Source organism: Mesocricetus auratus, unplaced genomic scaffold (assembly GCF_017639785.1).
Source record: "Mesocricetus auratus isolate SY011 unplaced genomic scaffold, BCM_Maur_2.0 Super-Scaffold_100004, whole genome shotgun sequence".
Taxonomy (NCBI): Eukaryota; Metazoa; Chordata; class Mammalia; order Rodentia; family Cricetidae; genus Mesocricetus; species Mesocricetus auratus.
Window position 1 is genome coordinate 48479053 of NW_024429189.1, and position 25999 is coordinate 48505051.

At 38.1% G+C, this 25999-nt stretch overlaps 1 protein-coding gene across 3 annotated transcripts in view; it reads left to right on the plus strand.

Annotated features, from left to right (window-relative positions):
- Itprid2 (ITPR interacting domain containing 2) overlaps positions 1–25649 on the plus strand; it is a 42737-nt gene extending 17088 nt beyond the window's left edge. For 2 of the 3 annotated variants that reach the window (XM_040745687.1, XM_040745686.1), the window contains 10 exons: positions 4422–4494; positions 8036–8124; positions 10168–11370; positions 13310–13387; positions 13467–13594; positions 14183–14333; positions 15498–15560; positions 16181–16645; positions 23516–23634; positions 24507–25649. In XM_040745687.1, the coding sequence (XP_040601621.1) occupies positions 4422–4494; positions 8036–8124; positions 10168–11370; positions 13310–13387; positions 13467–13594; positions 14183–14333; positions 15498–15560; positions 16181–16645; positions 23516–23620 (2355 nt within the window). In that variant the 3' untranslated portion in view covers positions 23621–23634; positions 24507–25649. Of the gene's footprint in view, positions 1–4421; positions 4495–8035; positions 8125–10167; positions 11371–13309; positions 13388–13466; positions 13595–14182; positions 14334–15497; positions 15561–16180; positions 16650–23515; positions 23635–24506 lie in introns of all 3 variants that reach the window. The other variant, XM_040745688.1, reaches the window with a different exon arrangement.
- Positions 25650–25999: the final 350 nt, after the last annotated feature.

The window sequence follows — 25999 nt, forward strand, 5'->3', positions numbered from 1 at the left end:
TGGTAATTTCCTTTCTTCATAGACCTTTTTTCGTTTGCGCCCTCTGCTGGCAAAACTAGTTAATGACAAAATAATGTGAACCTTTTGGTGAAGTGTAAAACTACGTGAATAAGTTAAGGAATATTAGATCTTTGGGGTGTGTGTGGGGGGGTCACTAATAATGGAGCTGTATGTTTGTAGCATCCAGAGGGCTGAGGCAGGATGACCACGAGTTTGAGGCAAGCTGAATTACAAAGCAAATTCTAGGCTAGTAGCCTGGTATACATAGTAAGATATTTTCTCAAATAAACAAATTATTTTGTCAACTTTGTCTATTGTAAATAGAGACACTTTACGGTTAATGAATCCTTGCTTTTTTCATATCTATCTAAATATGCATTAAAAACCTAAAATTCTGCTTTTTTTCTTAGGGAACTTTAGAGAAAGGTTATGGAACAATGACTAAAGTAGGGAAATGTGTTGTTTTCATTTCCTCTTAAGCATAATATCAATCATACTAACAGACAAAGAGAACAGTCCCCCTGAGGGCGATTCCATCCCTTCAGAGGAACTTGCACGGCCTCTGTGGGAAATTCCCTTTGCCTGGGGTCCCATTCCTGTAGAGACTGCTTTTTCCTGTGTACGCTGCAAGTAGATACAGGTTAGAGCTTTTCAGAAAGCTTGCTCTCCCCGCGGTCGGTCTCAGAGCCTTCAGCCCTCGGTGGTGTTCTTCGGGTGAGGCAGCCTAATCATACTGGAGGTAAGGAGTGACAGTAACCAGGACCTAACAGGAAACAGGAAAGATGTTTAAATGTGAAGAGAGTGAAACACAAGACAAGACTGATACAGGCCTAGGAGAAGTGTCTATTTCTTTTATTTAGGAAAAGAAAATGATGAAAAAGCTCATAGACTGTTTTAGTTAAGTCAGCTTGCCTTCTAAAAAAATGCCATTTCAGAATGTCCAGAGTATCCAGAAATTCTAAACCCTTTGGGTGAGATGTGGGGAAAGGATTTTAATTCTTAGTGGCTCAAATGGATAATTTTTGTTTGTTTTTGGTGGCTTGTTTGAATATAGCATAGTTACTATGCTGTATTCAAGGAATTGAACATCAGAAGTCTGGATGGTTCAGTTAACTGTTCATCCTATGGATGAACAGTTGCTCATGCTTTGTGGATAAGATATGTCTGTAGTGGTGTTGGGAGCCCTCCTCTGTGTGCCAGGTAGTCCTATCATGGTGTTAATGAGCTATTTAAGTGTAATTGTTACTAGGTGAACACACTATTTCTTGAGCTCCTAAAGTAACTTTCTAATCCTGCCCTTGTACTTTTTATTGGTTTTCAGCTAATACAATTTATTACTTTTAAAGTTTATTTTATTTATTCATCTGAATACAAATAATTCCAAATCAGGTATTTAAGGAACAGCTTACACTGTTTCGTTGACCCACAAAATTTGGCTGTGAATTTTGTTTCTTGAGACAAGGTCTTGCTGTGCAGCCAAGGTTGACTCTGAACTCACTTTGATTCTCCCTCTTCATCCTCCCAGATATTGGGATTACAGGCCTGTACCACCATGCCTGTCTCTAGCTCTAGTTTCTGAAGATAAGCATAGGAATTCTAACGATTGATATCTGTCCTAATATCCCAAATCCCAAATAGTCACTGGGTTTGTTATTTGCCTTTTTTAAAATCTAAAATACCTTAAGTTTTTTGAAAATTATATAGTAGTGGAAACAAACTGTGTGGTGTGTCTTTTAAAACTTAACAGTTTTCTTTAAGGTAACTTACAAGTAATTACAGAATCATAGACTAGTACAAAGGTTGCTTGCAATTGTTTCCCTCCTTTTATACCTCCCTGGCACTTAGATACCACAGCTCAGCGGTGACTTTCACCACATCTCGGAGGGATGTCACATTCCCTATGATGTCAGGGGAAGATGGACAGGAGATGGGTGTGTGTCAGTGAGAGGAATCTTCTGTCATGTGTCCTTGTTACTTTATGTCTCAAAGTTCACTTGCAGTTACCTTTGATTGTTTTAAGGACTGTGGTGGAAGACTTTTCACCCTTATTTTGTAATTGCGAAAACATATAATTATCCCAGATAATTTTTAGAAGCCAATAAATGGCATTAGTAAGACTGGTTTCTTTTAGCTGCACCATACACTTACCATAGAACACATAGGTGGGTGGAGATTGCTGAGATCACTGGACTAGAGCTCAAGTTCTTGTTACAGCCTCATACAACTTCTTTGCAAAGCATTGTTTCTTTATTCCTTCTTTTTCTGTGATACAACACATAATTGTAATTTCTAAGACTCTAGATTTTATTTCAGCAGTATTTCTATGTAGTGTGTATATGATGACAAGTATAATTAGTGTTGTTCTGATCCCGGTAAAGGACCGGGTGAGAGCTGAATAAAAAAGACATTATGATCAAGAAACCAAAGCTGATAGACACTGATTCAGAAAACTGTCCCCAAAACATTAAGAATAAGTGACTTTGTCTTATTTTGGCTTAATGTGGTTTTTGTTCATTTGTTTTCCTGTTGTTATGGAAAGTTTTGAACCTACCTAAAGTTTAGAGAATTGTATGATGAAAGCCTATTACTTATTATTCAATTCATTTGTGTTTGATTATATTTTTAAGAATAATCACCCGCAGCACTGACAGGAAAGCTTGCTGTTTAGATTTTTATTCTGTATTGACTCCCTGACTTTCCACTCAGATCTGACTTTTGCGTAGTTGTGACCAATAATAACTAAGAAAGAAGTCGTCACTTGCTGTCTTAATGCTGTAAAATTTGCTGAGTGAGAATATTTTTACTGATGTTAGTTTTGTAAGTAAACATGGCCCTCTCTGTTGTCAGTGCAAGGATAAAGGGCTTTTAGTAGAAGGTGAGTGATTTTTTTTTCCGTATAACAACATCATGAAGGATAGACAGTTAGAGAAGGTAGTGAGTTCTTTAAATCCACACTACTTTGTGATTAATTTTATCTCTAAGGAAATAGAATATTTTCTAATCCTACATTTTAAAGTGAGAAATAGTAATTTGTTGTGTCTAAGCTAAGATTCCTAAAATATAAATAATTATCCGGATTTGTTTTGTACTTTTAAATCTAGTTAATGATTGTTTTTTAGAAATCTGTCTGTATTAGGTTGGGCCTGAATAGCAGCTAATAATAGGCCTTTTGTTGAATATAAAAAGAAAATGTGTTCTGTTCCCTTGCATTTAAAACAATGGGTTTCCGGTTGGACTTGTATCTGCTGCTTTGAATAATATAATTTTTAAATAGTAGCGAAGAACTGTAGAGCTTACTTTGTATGTCTCATACCCAGGACAGTGTTAAATGGTCACTACTTTCAGTTTCTTCAACTCATAACTATAGATTAATGGAACTATGTGGTAAATAACTATCCTGTCGAATCAGAAATTCCTGAACAGGGTAGTAGGATTGTTAAACTTTGTGGAGGTGGAATGTATGCATTTGTGTCTGTGTGCGCGCGCGCGTGTGTGTGTGTGTGTGTGTGTGTGTGTGTATGTGTGTGTCTTTTTCTTCATTCTTTTAGGAGTATTTATTAGTCTTGAATTAATTCATAGCTTGAAGTATACCAGGATTCAAATTAAACTTTGTTTGCTATTTACTCTATGATTTGGTCATTTTGCTTACTTTTGTGTGGTAAAGTGTTGGAAGTTAACATGTGCCTCCTCCAAATGATACAAGTTAGTCATTAGAATAGCTAGCTAGTGACTCCACAGGGTGAGGGTGGCATTTAGAATAACAGTTTTCTAATCAATGATGAATTTGTGCAGGTAGGAATAAGATGGACAACTTCTCTGGATTTGGTACTTCATTAAATAGAATTTTTAGAGAGAGTATATGGATAAGACTTTTCAAGGTTTGTTTTAGTTGTTTTAAGATTTCCTTTTCATTCACATACAGACATGACTGTAAGAAAACGCCGCATATAGTGACTTCATTTCTGAAAAGTTGCCATAGGTGAAAGATGGCCCATACCAGGAAGTTGCTCAAATGTTAAACTTTAAAGTAGTTTCAATCTGAGGAAAAATGCTAGTCTATGTATCAAATATGGCCCAGTAATCACTTCCTGTGATACACAGATTAACATTTTTCCTCAGATTGAAACTACCATAAAGTTTAATATTTGGACAACTTTCTGGTGTGGTAGTGTTTTCCTACAGTTAAGTCTGTGCAGTTACTTTGTATGTTACTTCTCTCCCAGCTACCTAGGTAGAGTGTGCACATCACTTGGGAAAGTAGGTCAGAAAATATAGCTGTGGCACATGCTGACAATTTTGAGATAAAATGCTATGTGATGTTTGGTACACTTTAGCCAGACTGATTTGTTTAATGAATTGCCATCAAGTGATACTCAGTTCTTGGTCATAGATTCTCTTAACTGCAGAGGTTTCTCTTTTAGGTTCAGAGCACAGAGGGAGAGGCACCTCACGTGCCAGCCACTTGCCAGCTAGGTCTTGCCAAGTCAAAAAGAGGTAAGTGGAGCCACTACCCACTAGTTCCCCATAATTACTGTGTGTTGTCAGCTGGGAAGGAAAGGGGTTATCTATCAGTGTGCATAGTAGTTAAGTGTGAAAAGATTAGGGTATAGGGTGGGTATGTTATCATTCATCCAGTTGTTGTGGGGTTTTTATGCTGGGGAGATTTTTGTACTTATAAACTAATACTAGATTGTTTATCCTGTAATGACCCCATTAAATATTTCTGGGTGCTCTAAATATTATTCAGTTCTACACATGTACTGAAACAGATTAAGACTACTTTTACATTGTTATGACTGAAAACTCTTATGTTCTCTGGGTGTTCTTTATGCAAACATATCTTGTAATGTAACTGGCAAAACTCACTCTCAACAGTTAAACCAAGTTAGATAAATTCAAAGTGTAGATCAAAGGTGAGTAGCCCCAGATACCACTCTCCCCTTGAATCGTTAATTATTGACCAGAGAACCTTTGCATCCATTGCCTACACTTTTGACTTGGAACTGGAGAATACCGTCTGACTTTAGATTTGCCAAGCTTTTGATAGTTAAAGAGGGAGACATTAAATGACCACTGAAGGTAGGACTGTTTATTTTTAACCTGGTTTCTTTTTTTTTTAAACAAAAATGTGTATGTATGTTCTTAGAATAGGAAATTACATGTTTGTCCTCCTGATCTCTGAAATTTCTCCTGAGGGACAGTTTGCACGTGACTTTTCTTTCATTGTGGTATGGCATTGAAGAATAGGGGCTCTTAGTCACTGCAGCTCTAGTCAAACACAAAATGAACTTTCTCCTTGGCTTTTCTTTCTTTCTTAAGTCCATAAATAATTGTATCTGCTTCTGAGGTGTAAAGTGATGCTTAAGACTTTGCCTTCGGTGGATAGGCAAGGGCCATATTGGACAAAGCAACCTGTCATGCACCAAAGGAGGATAAAACAGAAGAGTAAAATGGCTCTAAGTTCTTTTAGGGAAACCGTGAGTGATGGGAAGATGTGTTCAGTTCAGGGTCAAATCTGAGCTTCTTCCTCTCACAGTCTTCAGTCTCTTGTTTGTGGCAACATAAGCAAAACTATTAACATATTTGTATATAAGTATATTATAAGGAACAATAAAGAGCTTCTTGTATGCATTAATGAGAAAGGAGGAGGGGAAACAGAAACATTTTACCCATTCTGGAAGGTAGCCTATTGAATTCTGGTAATATAGTATCACTTACTGATCATGTTTTCAGATTGAGTCACCAGCAGGACACTCATCTCACAAGTTTAATAGAAACAGTGCATGGCTTCACTAGTAGGACTTTACAACTTGAACTTCCCTAATCTAAGGTGCAGGGACTCTCCTGCACCTTACAAAGGTTTAGTGGCTCACCTCATGTCCTGGCCTAATGTTCAATGAGCTTCTTAGGAGTCTAACACTGTTCTTGTTATAGAAGACATGATATATTTTCTTAAAACTCTAGAAAGATGTATGGATTTTATTCAGTTTCTTTGATACTAAACAGATGGTTTCCATGTTTTGTGTTTTCACACTTAAATGCTTCCAACTTTTATGTTTAGGTAATATTCAGTGTCTTCAGAACTGAGAATTAATCCTTCCTGGATCTAAATTTCTCTAGTAAAGAACTGTGATTTATAAGATTTCCTTATTTTATTGTATGAGTATTTTGCTTGTGTGTATGTCTGTGTACCTGGTGCCCATAGAGGCCAGAAAAAGATGTTGTATCCCTAGAACTGGAGTTACACTTGTTTGTGAGCCGCCATGTGGGTGCTGGGAATCGAACTCAGGTACTCTGCACAAACAAATGTTCTTAACTATTGCGCCCAAGAGAACTATGCTTTTTATGGAACGGAAATGTCTGCCTAAAGACTTTAGATTGCGATATTTAGACTCTTAGAATGTTTGTTTATTTTTAGGCAAGGCCTATCTCAGTAGCTCAGGCTGGCCTTAAACTCAAGCTCTACTTGTCAGTCTCTCTGGTATTGTTGATGACCACAGCAGTGCCTGTGTGCTTTGTAGCTATGGGAATACTTTCCTGCCTTGCCCTGAAGTAGCCCAGGCAATGGAGGGCTCTGATCCCAAACCCCAGAGGAGAGAAGTTACTGCTTTGCCCCATGAACCAAGGGAGAAACTTCAGCTCTTTGTTCTGTTCACTTCCCCATGCCCACTCACTGTGTGAGTCACATGGTGCTCAGTTTTGAGGGAAAGCTGCAAACCTGCTCAGACCTTGTTCTGCTGCACCTTCAACAGATCGTTAAAGAAACAGTCTGACCCAGTCATTCTGACTTCTCTGTACTCCACCGAGATTCCCTTTTCCCAACCAAATAGGCACTTTAACTTGTACATCATTTGCATGGCTGCTTAATTGTTGTGTTGAGAGTTACAACTGAGTCATTAAGCAAACATTGCTATGTTGTTCTACATACCAGAACATTAAGAATAAGTGAAGTTCCCGATTTCATGGGCTCATAGTTATAAAAGAAAACAAAACATAGCAGAGACATGGAAGCACCAGTACAGTGACGAGTGCTCTGACATAAATTGTTCATTTGTTGTTAATTCATTTTTGAATGAATGTAATGCCCCATTAGAACTGGTGGTAATGGTGTGTTACAATTCAGTTTGATAATTATTCCAGCTTTTCTAGGCTTGGTAAGGATATGGATCTCTTCCTTAACTCAATATGAAGCTTTATTAATGACATGGCATTGTTGCCGAATCAGTCTCAGTTTTTAATAGGGTCAAAGATGCAAGTAAACTTTAATTTTTGATTTTATATAGTCATATTATCTGGTTCAGATGATTTGGTAAGCACTGTATTTAGCCTGTTGCTTCTGAAGTTCTACAAAAGTCTCCTGTCTCTCAGATCCTTGCAAATGAACTAGCTATAATGTCCCCTCTATGGTAGCTCTCCTATGAATAGAATGTCATCTTGCTTGCTGTTCTTAGCACCTTTCTCAAAGCAATATACATATTTATGTACTTAGAAATTAGACCTTTGTGACATAAAAATAAACATGTCTTATGATAAAAAGTCATGCATTAATTGAATCTTTGACTTCATTGTAATTGTTATGAAAGAATTATTTCTTAATGCAAATACTTGCATCATTAGAAACACCAGAAATATTTAAATACCCTTGCATTTCAAATGATTTAGTTTATTGTCCTTAATTTCATTCCTTCATACTAAGAAGATACAAAACTTTTTTAATGCATTCTGCATATAAACTTCTAATTTTATAGATTTACATAATGTAATTTTTTATTTCATCCAGTTTTTCTCTATGGTAAGACTTAATTGGATTTCCCAAATACATGACCATTGAAGCCTAATTAACAAGTGAATACTAGCTAATTTTCTGCTAGAAAATCTGATCCAGCTTTTATTTGAGCTTGAGTTACTTACCATGCTTTCAAGCCATGATTTTTCATAAGTTCTTTGTGCTGCTTTATTGGGGATCATATCTGTGATAATGTTACTGCCCTTGCAGGCCTACGCAGTGGTTTTATTTAACATGTTTTACTGACAGATCATCTGCTGCGAACTGCAAGTCAGCATTCCGACAGCAGCGGCTTTGCTGAGGATTCTGCAGACTTCCTCTCCCTCAATCATCTTCAGGTACTAGTTCCTATTTTAATAGGCACTTTCATTAGCACCTTTGTGTCTTACTGCAAGATGGTCTGTCAATGGATATAAGAATAAAATGTCTGGAATGTAGATCTTGGCTAAGTTTCAGGTTTTACTCATTCATGATCTCTGAGTATTTTTTTAAAATCTAAGTTTTGTATTACTGGTGACTAAATTATTTTGGCCATTAAACTGTTTGACCTGATGGTTTTTTTTTCTTATTTGCTTGTATTAGTATATCCCAGCCTTTTATAATATCGTGTTTATTTGAAAACTCCTATTCCTGCTAGTTATACAGGGGCATCTGTGAAAAGTTCAGCTGTCTTAGGCAACCCAGAAGGCAGGGGCTTCTTTATCCTTGAGGAGCTGCTGGTTGCTTGGTATGGAGAGTCACAAAATGCACAGAAAAGGTGTTCAAAGTGTCTTTAATAAAATTTGAAATAAGGGGGAAAATAATAAAGAGCTTTCTAAAAACATGCCATTTGAAGGGTAAATAGGCAAGAGAGTCACCCAGGAAAACCCAGAAAGAGTCATTATGGGAGAGGAGGAGACCACAAAAGTCTGCTCCGACCTGAGTTAGTGGCAACCGGTAACAGCTGGGGGGGAGTGTCATTTTTCTTTGGAGCTCTGGCTACTAGCAGGTTGCCCATGTTCCAGTGGGTGGTCTTGCATGAACCCTGTACATATAGGTAAGACTGGCTAGACTCAGTGTGTTATCAACATTAAAAAGCAAAAACTAGGTTATGCTTAGTGGGGGGGGGGAGGGGGACATGTTGTGTGGGAATCTAGGGGGAGTTGGAGTGGAGAAATGGAATGTAGTTATGACCATATTTCATTATGTTCATGCATAATATTAAGAGACTAAATTAAAAAACTTCTTAAAACTATTGGAGAGAATTCTTCAAGTTAAAATGAAAAAATAGTAATCAGTAATATGAAGCGTGTAAAACTTGTTAATAAAGGTAAATAGGTATCTACTCCCCAGGTTGTAATTCCTTGACTTGAAATTTGTAGCTTTACAATACTGCAAAAGTGATTTTTGTTCTGTAGAAATCTTTGAATTTCAGTATTTAATTGTGTTTTATTATATAGGATAGTGACAGTGGGTGCAGTCTGGTATGTGTTCTGGAAGTGAATAGGTTGTACTCTACAGTATACTGTATGTCAGTATTTTATGGGTATTGTGTTTTGAGTTTTTACATTCTGTTATGTTTGTACAGTAGTCATTGTCTTTCCTGTACTTACACAATTTTGTTTTCCATTTATAGTATTCGATAAATTACATAACATAAATATTTTAGTAATAAAATAAGATTTATTTTGGATAATTTTGCTCACCTGTAAGTTAGCATAAGTGGTTTGAGCATACTTAAGATAGAATGGGATAAGATATGATAATTGACCGGTTATGTATATTAAATACATTTAAAATGAATAATGGAATGTACAAAAAAATGGCCAATGGGAAGAAGGTATGTAATTGTGATGAAACAGACAAGGTAAAGGCAGACTGAGTTATATGTCAATAATGAGGAAGGAAAGGAAGACACTTGGCTAGCTTGTCAAGTAAGGATGACTGCTTCCTTGAAAAGGTCCCTATGTCTTAGCATGGGAGGAAAACTTTCAGCTTAGGGAAGGGACCTCAGTGTAAGAAGCGTTTGATCCAGAAGAATCTGGGATGAAACTGTGGAGAGACCCCTGTTCCTGAAGCCTCATGATCACAAGCACAGCATGGTTAGATGTGAGAAAAGAACATGATTCCCTTCAGAATGAAGAGAAGGTGATGAGAGCTAGGGAAATTAGAGGTATGGAAGAGAACAGTTTTGTCCAGTTCTGTGAGCCGGTGTCATATGTTGGAAAGGAAACTTAAGAAAGATCTTAGACAATCTTGAGGAGTAGGTGGGGAGGGAGATGGTAAAAACCAGAACAACCATGAGAGGAGACCATTGAGTCCAGACACATCTCATCTGCAGCCTTTTGTCAGTGGTGTCTCTCTGACTTTATTCCCATTCTTCCAAATGTTTTCTGTTTCAGGTTCATGAATCCCTGCAAGCCATGGGGAGTAGTGCTGACAGCTGTGACAGTGAGACAACTGTCACATCATTTGGTGAAGACCATGTGACTCCTACAGTACAAGATCAGCCTTATTTTAATGAGTCAGAGGAGGAGTCCTGTGCCCCCGTTCAGAAAGGAAAAACAAAGGTTGTAATAGTTTCTGACAAAAGAAGAGTAAGCAACCAAGATTTCCCTCCATGTGAGACTGCAGAGAATACTGGAAACCAAGAGTCCACAAAGGGTCCAGGTGACCCTGACCCTCAGCTTATTGAAACGGAGGAGGATGCACCTCCAGCACCAACTGGAGAGGTCCTGAGGGAAGGTAGTGGAGACAGTGATGTGGAGAGAAGCAGTGAATGTGAATTTGCCCAGTATACCACACATCACATTCTCAAATCCTTGGCTTCCATTGAAGCTCAGTGCAGTGGTGTGAGCTCTGAAAAGAAAACCGAGTTTCCCTCTTCTGTGGATAGAGTTAATACTGCCTTACAGAGAGCTCAAATGAAGGTTTGCAGTCTGTCTGGTCAACGAGTAGGGCGTAGCCTAATAAAATCAAAAGATCTGTTGAAACAAAGGTACTTGCTTGCAAAAGCTGGCTATCCCCTAAGAAGGTCTCAGTCTTTGCCGACCACCTTACTGAGCCCAGTAAGGGTTGTGTCTTCTGTCAATGTACGACTATCTCCAGGAAAAGAGACCAGGTGCAGCCCACCTTCCTTCACCTACAAGTACACACCTGAAGAGGAACAAGAATTGGAAAAGCAAGAGACTGGACATGATGGTCAGTCTATGGTTAAATCCACCATCTTCATACCCACTTCCTCTGGGAAGAAAGAAGAAGCCCCTCAGAGTGAGGTGACAAAACTGGAGGACTGCCACCATGGAAGGCTTCCCTCTTGTCCACAGTTTGCTGCAATATCCCAGTCTACCTGTTCCCTTCACTCTGTCCATGAATGGCAGGACAGGCCCCTGTGTGAACACATGAGAACCCTGAGTGCTCACAGCGTCCCCAACATATCAGGTGCCTCGTGTAGCGCCTTCTCTTCTCCTCTTGGGTGTCCCTATTCACATAGACATGCTGCCCACCCATACAGGACATGCCCCGTGAATCCTCCTTCTGCAATAGAGATGCAGCTGAGAAGAGTATTGCACGATATTAGAAACTCACTACAGAATCTTTCACAGGTAAGATAAAGAGGTCTTTCTATTTTATTGCAATTCTTCCTAATTGACCAGGAAACTAGAACTGAGCAGACAAACCACCTGAGCTTATTTTCCTACATGTCTGAACTCATCTCTGCCTGCTCTCCTAGACACATCCCTCCTGTGTTGTGGGGGAAAGCTGTAACTAACCCTGAACAGTTCATTCTGTGCTGAGAGCTTCTTCTTTGTAGAGATGGAGTTGTTTCATGGTGTTTTTCCCTATTCATCCTCTCCTTCATTCTCTTTGTCTAAACCTGAGAGTGTCCTGTTAAAAGCATCTTCAGCCCTCTTCCTGTTCTCTGCCATTGGATGTGTTGATCACCCCTAACTATCTAAGTCTTTTCTTTGGCTGCCTCCACTGGCACGATGTTCTCCTGGTTCTTGTAGCTCTCTGACTAAGCTTTCCTCTTCACCTGCTGACTTCTGATGCTGGCCTCCTGGCACAGAATTAATCTGTTTCCATGGTCTCAAAAGTGGAACCACTCCAAAGAGAATCAGGTAAAGTATGAATTCCGAATGCATGCCATCTGTTACAGTGAAATATTGGATGGGAAGCAGCTTTGGTAAAAATCAAAGTTGCAGCTTTCCAAATAATAATGAGATGCACCTTTTAAATACCATCTTTGTCCCACTGACAATTGTCCCTAGTGATTTATAGTCTGCCCAGAACATACCTATGTCTTCTTCCCCATAAAACATAGTTCTGGCTGTGACTGAGTTGCTCAGCATTTTCACCGTACTTCTGTGAGGGTGGGAATTTTCAGAGCCCTCTATCTGTGCCTCTGTGGTGTGCCTTTCTAGGCCAGCCTCTCCAGCTGTGGTTTCTTGGTCATGAATGTTCCATCAATAACTCAGTTGATGAATCTCCCCACCCCATACCTCACTCTAGCAGACAGATGATTCTCTGTAGTCTCCTGCTTAGATGATACAGGGTTCTCAGTGTCTGTGAAGTTGGGTGATCTATACCTCTCGGTTGGTTGGTTGGGTGCATGCTTTCATTGTTGCTGTTTTCCAACTATAGGGCTCTGTCTTTGCTGTTCTTTGCAAGAACTGCAAAACCCCAGCGGTGTCTAAAGCTCAGTTTAGCTGTCACCACTATAGGCATATTTACCAACTGAACTTTTGCTTCTTTTCATGATATTGCCTCCTACCACATATTCACACACACACTCTCACACACTCACACATACTCATACATATTTTCTCACACACATGCACACTCATATTCACATCTATACACACTTACATCCACACATGCTAAAACACATTGCAAACTCATACATTCATTTATACTACCACACTCATATACTCACAAACACACTTGTCTCACACATATACTCACAGACATATGTCTACACTGTTCTTTTTTAACTTTTTTCCCTTACATTGTGAGTACAAGGCACCTTTTTGTCTTCTCTACCTTTAAAAGCAGAATATGTCCCACTGAGAGTGTATGTGATGGTCACTGGCTACTTTCTCCAGGCCCACCAGTGTGATGCAATCTCCTGTTGCATTTGCTTCCACATCTCCAAGTTCCAGTTTGGCTTTTCTACTTACTTTCTCAAGACAAGAAGGAAATTCTGTGAAAACACACACACACACATGTGCATACACGCACTCACACAACATACACACGCACACGCACACGCACACACACACACACACACACACACACACACACAAGTTTTCCTTTGCTTCTTACTTCTCCAAAACAGAGTCATTTGGAGCTGGAATATTTAAGAATAATACGTGGTTTTAGAGACTAGTTTCCTTTGTTGCTGATTATAGTGTAAAATGTTGTTGGATTTGATTTAGCTTAAAAAGAAATGATAATGCATGTCTTAAGTTAGCCTCAACACCATAGAGAGCTTGGTGGTAGTCACTTTGACATGGCTTTTAATCCTGTGTCATCTGTCTGAAGTATCCTATGATGAGAGGACCTGATCTTGCTGCTGCTTCATACAGTACTCAGAAGTCGTCTGTTCTACCTCTTTATGAAGTAAGTTCCTTCCTAAATCTTTTAGTTACAAAGTAATTAGTGTGATTAGGAAGTGTAATCTTGTTACGTTGCATTTCAGAATACCTTCCAGGAGCTTCAAGTCGTGAGGCGGAGCCTGAATCTGTTCAGAACGCAGATGATGGACTTGGAGTTGGCCATGCTGCGGCAGCAAACCGTGGTGTACCCTCATATGACAGAGGAGGACAGGTAAGGACTCATTTGTGTTGCTGCAGTCAGGGCCTGCAGTGTAGGTTCTTGAGAATGCAGCTTCGTTCACACTCCATGAACTCTGTGTTTAGTGAAGCAGTTTAGGCAAGAAACAGGCCCAGGGAGTTCACTGAGTTATACCTGTGCCTCCGGTGTGCTAAGTAAGACTCTCAGTAGTCTGCTTTCCAGAGAGGTGAGAGTGGAGGGGATCAAAGACCTAGTCATGGTCTGGAGAGATGGTTCAGTGGTTATGAGCACTGACTGCTCTTCCAGAGGACCCAAAGGGTCAATTCCCAGCACCCTTGTGGCAGCTTACAACTGTTTGTATATAATTTCAGTTTTAGGGGATTTAACACCTCACACAGACATACAGGCAAGCAAAACACGAATGCACATGAAATAAAAATAAAAATAAATAAATAATTTTTAAAAAAGGTCCTAGTCATTACCTCAGGGTTGCTTCTGTCTGAAGTTATAGAATCACAATCTTTTGTAAACCTTTTGTAATATCATAGTATTCAAAAGTGTAGTGACTAGAAATCACTTGGCTACTATTTTTCCAAAGTTCTGCTTGTCCCAATGTGATAGGTATGAAGTTGATCAGCTGCAGGGTTTGAGGAACTCTGTGCGAATGGAACTGCAGGACCTGGAGTTGCAGCTGGAGGAGCGTCTGCTGGGCCTGGATGAGCAGCTCCGTGCAGTCCGGGTGCCTTCACCGTTCCGATCCTCTGTGCTCCCGGTAAGCTGTGGGGTCCAGAGTCGGAAGAGGGTTACTCATAGTGTGATTAGGACAGGGGACTTAGTCAACCATTTTCTTTAATGGCTTTTTAGGACCATGCACAATGTTTTTGCCTTGATTATCTTCATATTGTACACATTAGTTTTTTTGTACAAAGTATGATAAATTCATATTTAGTAAATTTAGAAACACATTGAAAATTTTAAGCATAATTTTCAGATAGAAAAAGCAAAGGTTAACATAAAAGATGTTTTTGAAGGAAAAGTTTTAGTGGATTAAAATATGACTACTTTAAGTTCGTATCCCTGCTTGTAACTCCAAAGAACATGATATAGTACTCCTTTTCTCCCTTCCTCCTTGTTTAAATAAGTAGCTGATCCCTTTTAATGTTCCCTTTGTTTTCAGTTCAGTTCTTTTCTATTCCTTGTGGTTTTTTTTTTATATTTTTGTGGTTTTGATGCTGAAGATTGAACGTGAGGCCTCCCCTAAGCCAAATGCATGCCTTGTCCACTGGTGGAGCCTCCAGTGCCTTCCTTGTCTACTTAAGGAAGCAAGTGTGATGTCCTGATGTGATCCGTTTATACAAAAGGAATAATGAAGGAACACTGTTTGTCTTCATGTTGTGGGATGTCCTGATGTGATCTGTTTATACAAAAGGAATAATGAAGAACATTGTTTATCCTTATGCTGTACCATTTCTCCATATTTCTAATGTGCTTCCCATGGAATTTGAGCTTCACCATTATATTCTTATTTTTGCCAATACTTTCCGGTTATAAAACATGCTGGCTTGAAATTTTGAATCTTATCCTGCTATTTCATGTTTGATTTTATTAAAAATAAATGGCTGTATGTGTGTATTTGGACATGTACAAAGAAGAATGTGTATGTACATAGATAAAATAATGTTCCTCATCATTATGAATGCTTCCATGGTTTTGAACCATCATTCTGAGAAATGTGTTGGTGGGAATAGAGAACCATAATGTCTGTGGAGTTCTGACAATGATACATTTGATGGAATTCATGGTAGTTGACCACAGTGTTTGTGACATAAAGTGATATTTCAAGGAAATCAGTAGCCAAGTAATTTTAGTATGAAGCATTTGCAGTATGAGAAAATGTATACAAGTGTAAGCTTGTGTGTTGTACTTACCTTTTCAGGGGATGTGTGGCAGTAGAAGTGCTGATAACTTATGCCCGTCTCCACTGAATGTCATGGAACCAGTAAGCCTCTATGCTTCTTAGGTCCCGGGGAAGGGTGCTGTAACACCAATGTGCAGTTTTCCCAGTTCCTATAAAAAGCATGCTTGTGTTAAATACAGAATTTAAGATATTGATTGGAAGTGGGTACCATTTTGGGCCACTAGAAAGCTAGCTTCATTGCAATAATGATTTGTCTTTATAACCTAAAGGAGATAATGCACCATAGAAACATTTCATTTATACTCCACGGAGTCCTTTCATGTCAGATCAAGGTTCCTACAGGATCTGTAGAATGACTTATGTATTCATCATTACATTTTAGAGTCATTGGCAAAGCCTTCTGAGGAACTGTTTTATTTTTCCAATTTTCTTTAATTACTCCTTCATGGAATTCAGACATCTATATATTAACTAACAAAATTTCACTTCTGTGTTTCCTATGTTCCTAAGTTATGACTTGAGATTATTATGAATTTAACTTTGCTTTTGTAAATGAAATTGACCAGTTAATAAGTTAATGAAATAGAATTAGGCCCTTAAAATATCCATGTGATTTAGGACAATAAGCGTTGCTGGGAATTTAACCTTCTGAGTTACTAGCCTTTATCTTGCAAATAAAGAATAATTTTATTGGCTTCCAGGTCACAGAATTGATACGGGAGCAGTCATATCTGAAGTCCGAGTTGGGCCTAGGACTTGGAGAGATGGGGTTCGAAATTCCTCCTGGAGAGAGCTCAGAGTCCGTTTTCTCTCAGGCCACATCAGAGTCCTCTTCTGTCTGCTCTAGCCCCTCCCACAATAACAGAAGATCCAGAGGACCTTCTGGCAACTCGGGCAACAAACCCAGAGCCCACTTAGTGGCAAGAAAGAAGATATTTCGAGCCTCTGTGGCCCTGACACCAACTGCCCCCTCTAGAACAGGCTCTGTGCAGACACCTCCAGATCTGGAAAGTTCTGAGGAAGCTGGAGCAGCTGAAGAAACCTCACAGGCTGTGGGACTTACATCTCACGTGGAGGAAGAGCAAGAAGACCTCCCACTGATGCCAGCTGCAGAGGAAATGCATCGGAACGTGGAGCAGGATGAGTTGCAGCAAGTCATACGCGAGGTGGGTACAGTCTGGACTTGTGTCATTAATTACAGTGTGTGTCCTGGTAGATTTGACTCAGATGCTGCTTACTTGTGAGACTGATTTCACTTAATATAATAATTTGCAGAAAGCTTTAGATTAGGTTTCGCATTGATTGTGCATTTCTGCAGATTTTATTCTGCAGAGTAATACACTCTAGTGGAAAAGTTATTCATAAAGTTTGAAGGAGGGAAAGCCCTTTAGACCTCTCATTTCCACTTGTGTAAAATATGGAATTACAATTTAGACTTCTTCCAGAAGCTGTCATTTTATAAAATTCCAATTGGCATGAGAAAAAGGGAGAAATTCATGATTGTGAAGAATTTGTTCCTTTTCTTTGATGGTTGGAGAAGTGTAGATATTGTATGATTTGTTCATAAGTTGAAACATAGTACAAAAAATGGGGTATATCCTGTGTGACAACATGGGAACCCAAAGTGTGAACCATAGTTCTGGATTACTGAAGGAATCACAGATATATATGAAGGATACGAGTCAGAATCAAAAGATAACTAAGAAAATGTGTAGAATGACTGAACTTTCCATTGCTGTGACAAAACGCCCTGAAGAACAAGTTAGAAAGGAAGGTTTGTTTCTGTTGGTGCTCCCAAAGGTCTTGGCCCATAAGCACATGTCTCTGCTGTTCATGGGCCTGTGGTAAAACAGCATGTGGAGAAAGCCGGGACAGAGAAGGGCTACTCGCCCTGTGTTCTCTGGGAGGAGGGAAGGAAGCTCTAGGAGCCAGGATAACAAAGAACTTCCATGGTTCTGTGCCCAAGAACCTGCCTACTCTCTACCACGGCCCACTTTCTGAGTTTCTGTGACCTCCCAGTAACTGGTGGAGTTATGAGCCCATATGTGGACTACTTTAGTGACATCTCAAAAGGCACACCTCTGTGTATCATTGTATAGGAAGCCACACTGTTGGCATGTGAGCCTCTGGGGAGATTTTAGATTTAAGTTATACTATTGTTGTTACCATTGAGTTTCATTAATATAAACGGGTATTTATGTTTAAAAAGAAGAATACCTTGGACAAGCTTCATGATGGCTTTTCAATCTGCTCTCTATAGTTACACACGCTGAATACTTTTCTGTTTAGTTTTCCTAAGGACAACCATAAAGACGTGTACTAGTTGAACTTTTCTTTCCATCCAGTCCTAAAATTCCTGATAATAAACACCTTTTATTTTTTGCCTTTAGCCAGAAAGAACAATATATTTTATATGTAAGAAGTCCCTTTAGGGCCGGGCGGTGGTGGCGCACGCCTTTAATCCCAGCACTCGGGAGGCAGAGGCAGGCGGATCTCTGTGAGTTCGAGGCTGGGCTGGACCGATAGCCTCCTAAACAATACAGAGAAACCCTGTCTCGTAAAAACCAAAAAAAAAAAAAAAAAAAAAAAAAGAAGTCCCTTTAGGATTTCATCTGTAGCTTTAGGGCACAGGTGTTAGGCCCTGATTGTGACCCCTGCAAAGGTGGCACTTGGCATGTGTGAGACCCCTACCCCAGCACTGCCCAAACAAAATGAAAAACAAAAAAGAAACCAGCAACACAGTTTATAAAGTATCCAGGGTAATAGAACGTACCTATAAGCCATGAAATCATTGACTTAAATTACAGTGGGGTTAACAAGACAAACCCTAAGTAAATTGAAAACTTCCACAGTGGCCCTTAAAAATTTTTCAGGTTTTTGGGCCTTTTTATTATTCAGATTTGGAGATCTTAAAGTCTGAAAATACTGTATGTGTGCATGCTCATTCGAGCATGCGCGCGCACACACACACACACACACACACACACATGCACCATTTCTTGTCTCATAAATGTATATTTCCTAATCTTTTCAGTAATCCAAGAACTAACAATTTAGGAACAAAATACATCACAGAAATTAGGGCTTCCTATTTTTAAACTGTTTCTAATGTAAATGTAAATGTGTATCTAGTGTTCTTTTTGAATCAATTTATAGCATAGAATCTTCCCTCAAACAGGCCACTGAGTCTCTGGGGCCAAAGATTAATGCCTATATACATGGTGCCATGACTTATCGTACAACATATCGAAATATGTTAAAAGGACAGGAAATTCTATGAATACACAGATGATGTCTGTGCTGTGAAAATGCAATAAAAACCATAGAACTTGTCTAAGTAAAATAGGATTCAAAGGATGACATTCCATACTTGATCATTGGCACTAAAAAGGACAAATAGAAAACTTATCAGAACAGTAGCGTGGTTTTATACCTAGTTGTATAGTCTGGAAGCAGATAATACAACAGTAAAAATGGTACTTGGACCTTGGAAACATTTGACTTGTGCTTGTGAACTTGGGGCTTGGGAAGGCTGGAGTGTGTGGGTTACTACTGTGGGGTTAAAGGATGGCCTGAAATCTGACAAAGCTACAATGCCAGGTGTGAGTAGCAGTGGCTTGTGCACAGGACTGATATTGCTGGTAGGTAGTGAAGTTGTGTTAATTTTGTGTTCTGAGTTCTTAGGTTCAGCCGAAAGCTACTTTCTGTGATCACTCATGCATCTTGAGGTTGAAATGCAAATAAATAGACATGACACTTGTGTTACATGCAAATTGTTACCTAGGATTTCTGACATGTTGGAACAAACACCACCTTTCAAAATCAGTATAGCTTCAGGCTGCATGATTTTTATTTGTTCTCCAGACTTGACTATGAACTACTGGAAGCCTTTAATTTTATATGTTTACTTGTTCTACAAATGCAGTTATTTTTGTAAGTTGATTATGGCTGTGCATTCAGCTTCCTCAATCAGGCATGCCAGTGAGTAGGAATAGGACAGTACTTGAGTAAGATGAAGTAATACTCTACCCGTATGCATTTGTTCATGGAATGTTTACTCTTTTTTTTCTTTTACTAAATTCTGATATTTCTGTTCCTCTTAACTTGCTTTGATTTGAAAGTTCTCTCTCTTGAAAACATGACTCCCTATTGCTTGTTTGGCATAGTTTACTCCTTTAATGCATGCTTGAATTCTCATTTTTAAGTTTGTCGACCTGATCCATGAAGCAAGTCATTTCCTTGGAAGACACTGTTTGCTTTCAACCAGAACATTGATTCTTTGGCCAATAGCATAGACCATAAGAGAAGTCATTTGTTTCCATTATGCCGCCTTGGCCTTAGAGAATTACTCAATCATTTATAGGAATCTCCCATTAAATATGAATGACGTTATACTTTGTCAACATTTAAATCGACATGCTAGGCAAATGTCTGATGAACTTCTGAAAATGTGTTCTACACCCTTTGTGAGAAGCTACTCAGCTCAGTATATGGCAATGTTTGAAGGAAATCTGCTTTAATATTTACCCTTGCTGGCTACAAAGAAGGGCTTACCCTGCAAAATATATCTATAAACAAGGCACAAGGAATGTTGATATACTTAGCAAATCAAACCCTCTGGGGTACTTTAAGAATATCCATGAGAATGTCTATGAATAGATACACTGACACATTGCTCATTAAAATTCAAAAACCAATTCATGTTGTTGTTTGTTTACCAAATGTTTAAAATACCTACTACTCTTTACCCCATTTATTTCCAACTGATTATCTTTTAAAATTAAATGTCCATGGCACTAAATTTCAAGTACTTAGCTTATTGTACCTGCTATCAAGAAAACTAAATTTTATTCTATCTTCCTTGTAAATCTGTGGTCCCTAACCCCATTAACAAAGCCACCATTCAGGATGGCAAGATCTAGTCTTGGGTAGAACAGTTTTGCAGGTGAGGATTAAACATGCTTGGCAGCACCTTCAGGGAAGCTGTCTTCCTGTACTCCTGGGTGTATGAAAACAATGGTGACTGTCAGTTCTTTGTTTCCATCACTGCCGTAAGTGAGGCTATAAAGACTACTTCATTACTTACAATGCACTAATTCATTGGAATCCCACTTTGGAAGGAGAATATTGACACACAGTTCTTACAGGCAAGTGTTTAGTATACAGTCTGTACTTAAACTTTTGTCAAACTGAGGGTACTACTTTGCTCGATTGTGTACACATCACAGTTGGGAAAAAATGAAACAAAACAAAACAGTACTGCCTTAGAATTTGTCTGAGTCATCGTGACGTATGTGACCAGGGTCCAAAACTATCTACAGATATTTTAGAAAATGTGCATATATATATAGGAATAAAAAGATGGTTTATTGGATATGTGAACTTGTGCCATTTTCACAGAGGCAAATTCACTATTGAATGTTGAAGAATAAGCATAGATTATCATGCTTTAATGAATGTTTTCTGTGTTTATTTAAGCTTCTAGTGTGGTTTACAACTTTAGTACATCTGACATGATTAAACATGTGTTTTGGTAAAAACACAACTTTTCATGTATTCCTTTGGAATCTTTTAGAGACCATTTAAGGGTCATGGCTTTGGGGCTCTAGACACTGTGTAGATGCAGCCTCCCATGACCAGCAAGTCACTGGGTGTTGTAATCAACCATCCTTTTTTAAATGTCAAGTAGTCCATCTAAAGCCCACACAACATTTTGGAAACTGCTCACAAAGATAATTTTACCTCCGTCCCTAGAATTCTCTTACTCTGAACCCTCCTATCTTCTCTTCTCTGTAGCATGGGGAACTTTAGACTGATTTATTTGCCCATGATGCCCCTGTGAAGTATATATTATGGCCATTGCCATTGTGTTATTTTCAGTGCTAGTTAGATGTACCTACTTTTCTGTCTTTTTTTTTTTTTTTTCCTCATCAGGGTCTCACTATGTAGCCCTGGCTGTTCCTGGAACTCTCTGTAGACAAGATTTGAATATCCTGGAACTTCCTCTGCTGCGGAGTACTAGGATTAAAAGCATGCATCACCACACTTAGCCTTCTTTTATTATTTTTCAGACAGTATCATTTTGTGTGCCCATCTAAAGTAAATTATGCTTGACAGCAGAGAGTGATGTTTGTTTGTTTTTTAGTGAGTTGGGTTTTGCTCAAGGCAGTCTCATGTTCTAGGTTTAAGCAATCCTCCTGGCCCAGCCTCCCAGATGATTGGGACTACAGATGCACATCACCCTGCTAGGGTCTTAGATACTCTTACAGACATTATGCCAGTAGTATCTGTGTTACCCAAAATGCTTAAGCCATTCTTTTTAATTGGTGTTTTGAATGGTGAACAGGAAGGAAATGTATTAAAGTTGTCTTATTATAGTTCCATTACAAAGCATTGCTCATCATCTTTTAAAACAGATTTGCATCGGTTCTTTTCCTGCATTCTGTAATTGCCTTATATACTGTGGCTATGACCACCTGGCTTTCATGTTTCATACTCATTACAAAAGAATCCTAAAATACTACGAATTTCAAAAAATTTGTTATTTAATGTTCTAAAAATGGTGGTAATAGGGAAATTTAAAATCTTGTATTTATTAACAGAGTAGCAGAGCAAATGACTGGTTGATAGCGAAGGAACGTTTTGTTTCTGTTGTCTTTTTGGTTGTGAGCCTAGTCTTTAGCATTGAGCCATCTCCCTAGCCCTGTTTTGCTCCTAGGAAGAATCATATATATGTCTATGTATTATGTACCAGTTTTGCATGGCAGAGCCATTTTTAGAAAGACTTCAACAGAGATGTTTTCAGAATGTATTTAGGAACATTTTAGGAAATAGATCAGGCTGACAGGAAACTGTGGAAATGTACAGTTTTTAAGAGCTAGTTGAGAGTAGCACAGTGCTAATTTGGGAATACATTATCAATTTACTTCAGGAATGCACATTTAAAGCCTTTACAAAGAGCTATTTGGAGGTGAGGCCGTATCACTAGAAAGAAAAGGAGGAAGGAGGCTTATGTAGTATTTAGACATCTAGAAAGGAATTGGAATGATCATTGCCTCCAGTCGATTTGCTTTTTTTAACAACCAAATGAGATGTTCATTTGTCTGTGTGTGCGTGTTTGGGTGTTTATTTGTGCATGCCTGTGGAAGCCAGAAGACAGCCTCAGTGTCATCCTCAAGGGGCTTCTACTTTGTTCTATGAGACAGGGTCTCTCACTAACATAGTGTTCATACATTAGGCTGTGATGGCTGGTTGGGGAGTTCCAGGACCCACCTGTCCCTACCTCCTCAGTGCCAGAATTACAAGTAAACATCACACACCTAGCTTGTTTTTTGCTTTTGTTTTTTTAACATGGACTCTGAGATCAGAGTCAGATCCTCATGCCTACATGGTAAGCATTCTACTGACTCTGCCCTTCCTCAACCAGAGATGAAAGCCAGATAGGCAACAAGCACACCATAACACTAAAGAAAAAATCCTAATTTTAGAACAGATAGTTGTGTTTGAGTATGTTTATAATATTTAAAACATAAGTATTATTCAATGAAAATTTCTTCTGTCCACTTAAAATGTATCCTTAGATACTCTGTTTTTAGTTAGTAGAAACAGGCAGAGTATCCCTTCCTGCGTATCACTTTGCCACTTACTGATTTTCTTAGCAGTAAAAGCATGAGTCCTGTTGACTTCCTTCATCTGTAAAAGCAGCATTGCAAACCTCACATTTAGTCCTTGAAGGTTGTTGTGTACAGTAACTTACGAGAAGGTTTTAAAAAGTTTGTCCCATAAGAATTGTGACTTTTTTTTCATGATCTCATTAGCTGGGTTGTGCTACACCAGACCTCAGAGTCTGATGAGAATTGAGGGGATGAACTTGCCCTGCAGGTCCTTCTTTCTATGTTTGCTATATGAGGGCTGTGGTCTTTTCTGTGTTTTAACTGACTGTACCAGTTAAATGTTGTGTATTTTTATCTGAAAACAGAAAAAAAATAGCTTTGTCCTGTTGTTAAATGTGTATTTTTTTTCTTTTCCCATTATAGATTAAAGAGTCTATTGTTGGGGAAATTAGACGAGAAATTGTAAGTGGACTTTTGGCAGCCGTGTCTTCAAGTAAAGCGTCGAATTCTAAGCAGGACAGTCACTGAATGGAATTTATTAGGTAATGCTTATTACTTTCTTCATTTAACTAGATATAAGTTGATACTTGGTTTTTAATTTTTTGTCTTAGTGCAGTTTATTATCTCTAGCTACATTTTTGTTTTTGTAATGTATGTCTTAGTTGTTTTTCAGTATGAAAACCAAGTATAGCCTCATTTAAAGTGTTAACAACTCAACTTAAGAATAGAATTGCCTACAGTTACTTTGAAATTCCATTGTAGATGAATAAGTAAATAAATCCTGGAATTGGGCTTTAGGCTGAATCTTAATTTAATATTAATTAAATTGTATTTCAAATGTATAATTTGTGGACAAGAGTTTGAAAATTGGTCAAAAAATTATAATACCTTTCATTGTTATTTTTATCTTTTAAACAGACATTCCATAGATCCATTTGTAATAATAATTTATTAAAGAATTTTATGTGGTTTACTTAATAAAATGAATAACTCTAGCTATATTTTATAGATTGTGTTAATAGTAGTGATTGGTAAACATATAGTCTCTACAACACTTTCACAGCTGAAAGTGTTTATTCAATGTGATATGAAAAGTGTGAGATATAATTTTAGCTGTGGAAAATAAGCAAGTATTTTAATAAATGATGTCACAAGCAACTCAGAGGATTCCTTTTCAAAGGCCAAGAATCAAACAATTAACTCTCAAAAAATTGTTTACAGCCAGAGGATTATGTGTAAGTGTTCATATGTATGTGCAGATAGATAGATGATAGTTAAATAGGTAGCTAGATAGATAGATAGAGAGAGATATATATGATATAAATGGATTTTTTTGAATAAACACATTTCTTTTTGAAGAACTTTCAAAATAGTATTTGAAGAATGGTTAATGTTGACGTTTCCTTCTTTTTAGGGTCAGGATGGATCCCATTAACTGTAATACTGGTGTTATCCATGATTTATGTTGGTGGAGGTGTTGTTTGTCCTTTGGAAGATACTTTCTACTGAGTTGGCCTACTGTACACAATGGACATTGTGCATTTCTGTATGAGTGTACAGTATACTGTTCTTCTATTCATAAAACTTTAAAAACACATATAGAAACTTAGGCACTTTGCTGACTCATTTCTAAACTATCAGACTGGCCATTTGAAAGTCTAGTATTTATTTGTATGTCAGTAGTTTTCCAGTTGATGTTCCTATGTAGAATTAATTGTAAAACTTGAAGAGTTCCAAACATAACCAACTTATAAATAACATATTTCTTCAGACTAGCTTCTACAACACTGACCTCTATGAGGTATTTACTGTGCAATAACAGATTCATCTTTTGAGAGCTTGAAGCAACCGATGACTTTTCCCTCCACTGCTCTTCATTGGGTCACTCCAAGAAGACAAATGGTTCTGTTGTAAAAATTGCTCTTAATTCTTGAGGAGGCTACTGAGAAGCAGTAGGGTAGATCTCATTAGGTTACCTACAACTACTTCATGTTCTTACACTGTAAGCCTTGTTGCTTTGCCCCAAACAAATGTAATTTTATTATAGCTATGTGCCTTATGGTAAACACTATGTATTTTCTGCATTGTCCAGATGTCTTACTTTAAGATGTTTTTTCTGTCTTTTAGATTAAATAGTATTGTCAAGATAATGGGGCCTATGACTTGAATGGATAGGATAGAAATGAATAAGCTGGTTTTTGTTTTTTGTTTTTCTCCAAATGAGATTTAGATTTGTTTTTCTCATGCATAAATGATTTTAATTCAGTTTTAACCAGAAAACTCTTGGTTTTTCTGAAAAAAAAAAGGTTTTCTATCTGGTATTATGTTTGTCAAATAAATGTATAAAGTATTAGAAATTAGTCTTTTAGTATTTGTAATCTTCAACTCCTATTATGTTACTTTGTGTGAGAAATTTTAGTCAAAAGTGCTTGAAATATTATCATTCCTTCAAAGACTATCTAAAAGGTTTATAAATATTTGAAATACCACACAAAGGCTGATCTCTAAAAAACAAAAAACCCATTAAAACAATAAAGTATTTATTTTGCCAAAAATATTCATTTCTTTTTTGTTTGTTTTTTGACCTGCTACATGGAGAATTTGCTTTGCATTTGATGACTAACAAATAAATCTGAACAGCCTTTTAGCTGTCCCTCTCCTGCAGAGGCTCCTGCAATGCTCTCAGGAAGTTCAGTCTCCACCACCAACCGGAGACACAGTAATACATCACTTTTGGGCTCATAAAGGTCCAGGGCTATGATCCCATCTAAGGCCAGGTTGAACTTCTCTTTAAAATGTGCAGTTACTATGAAGAGCAGATAAGAAGCCAGGTATGACACGCGTGCCTGTAATATCAGTATTGGAGAAGTAGATGCAGTAGTATCAGGAACTTGAAGACAGCCTGAA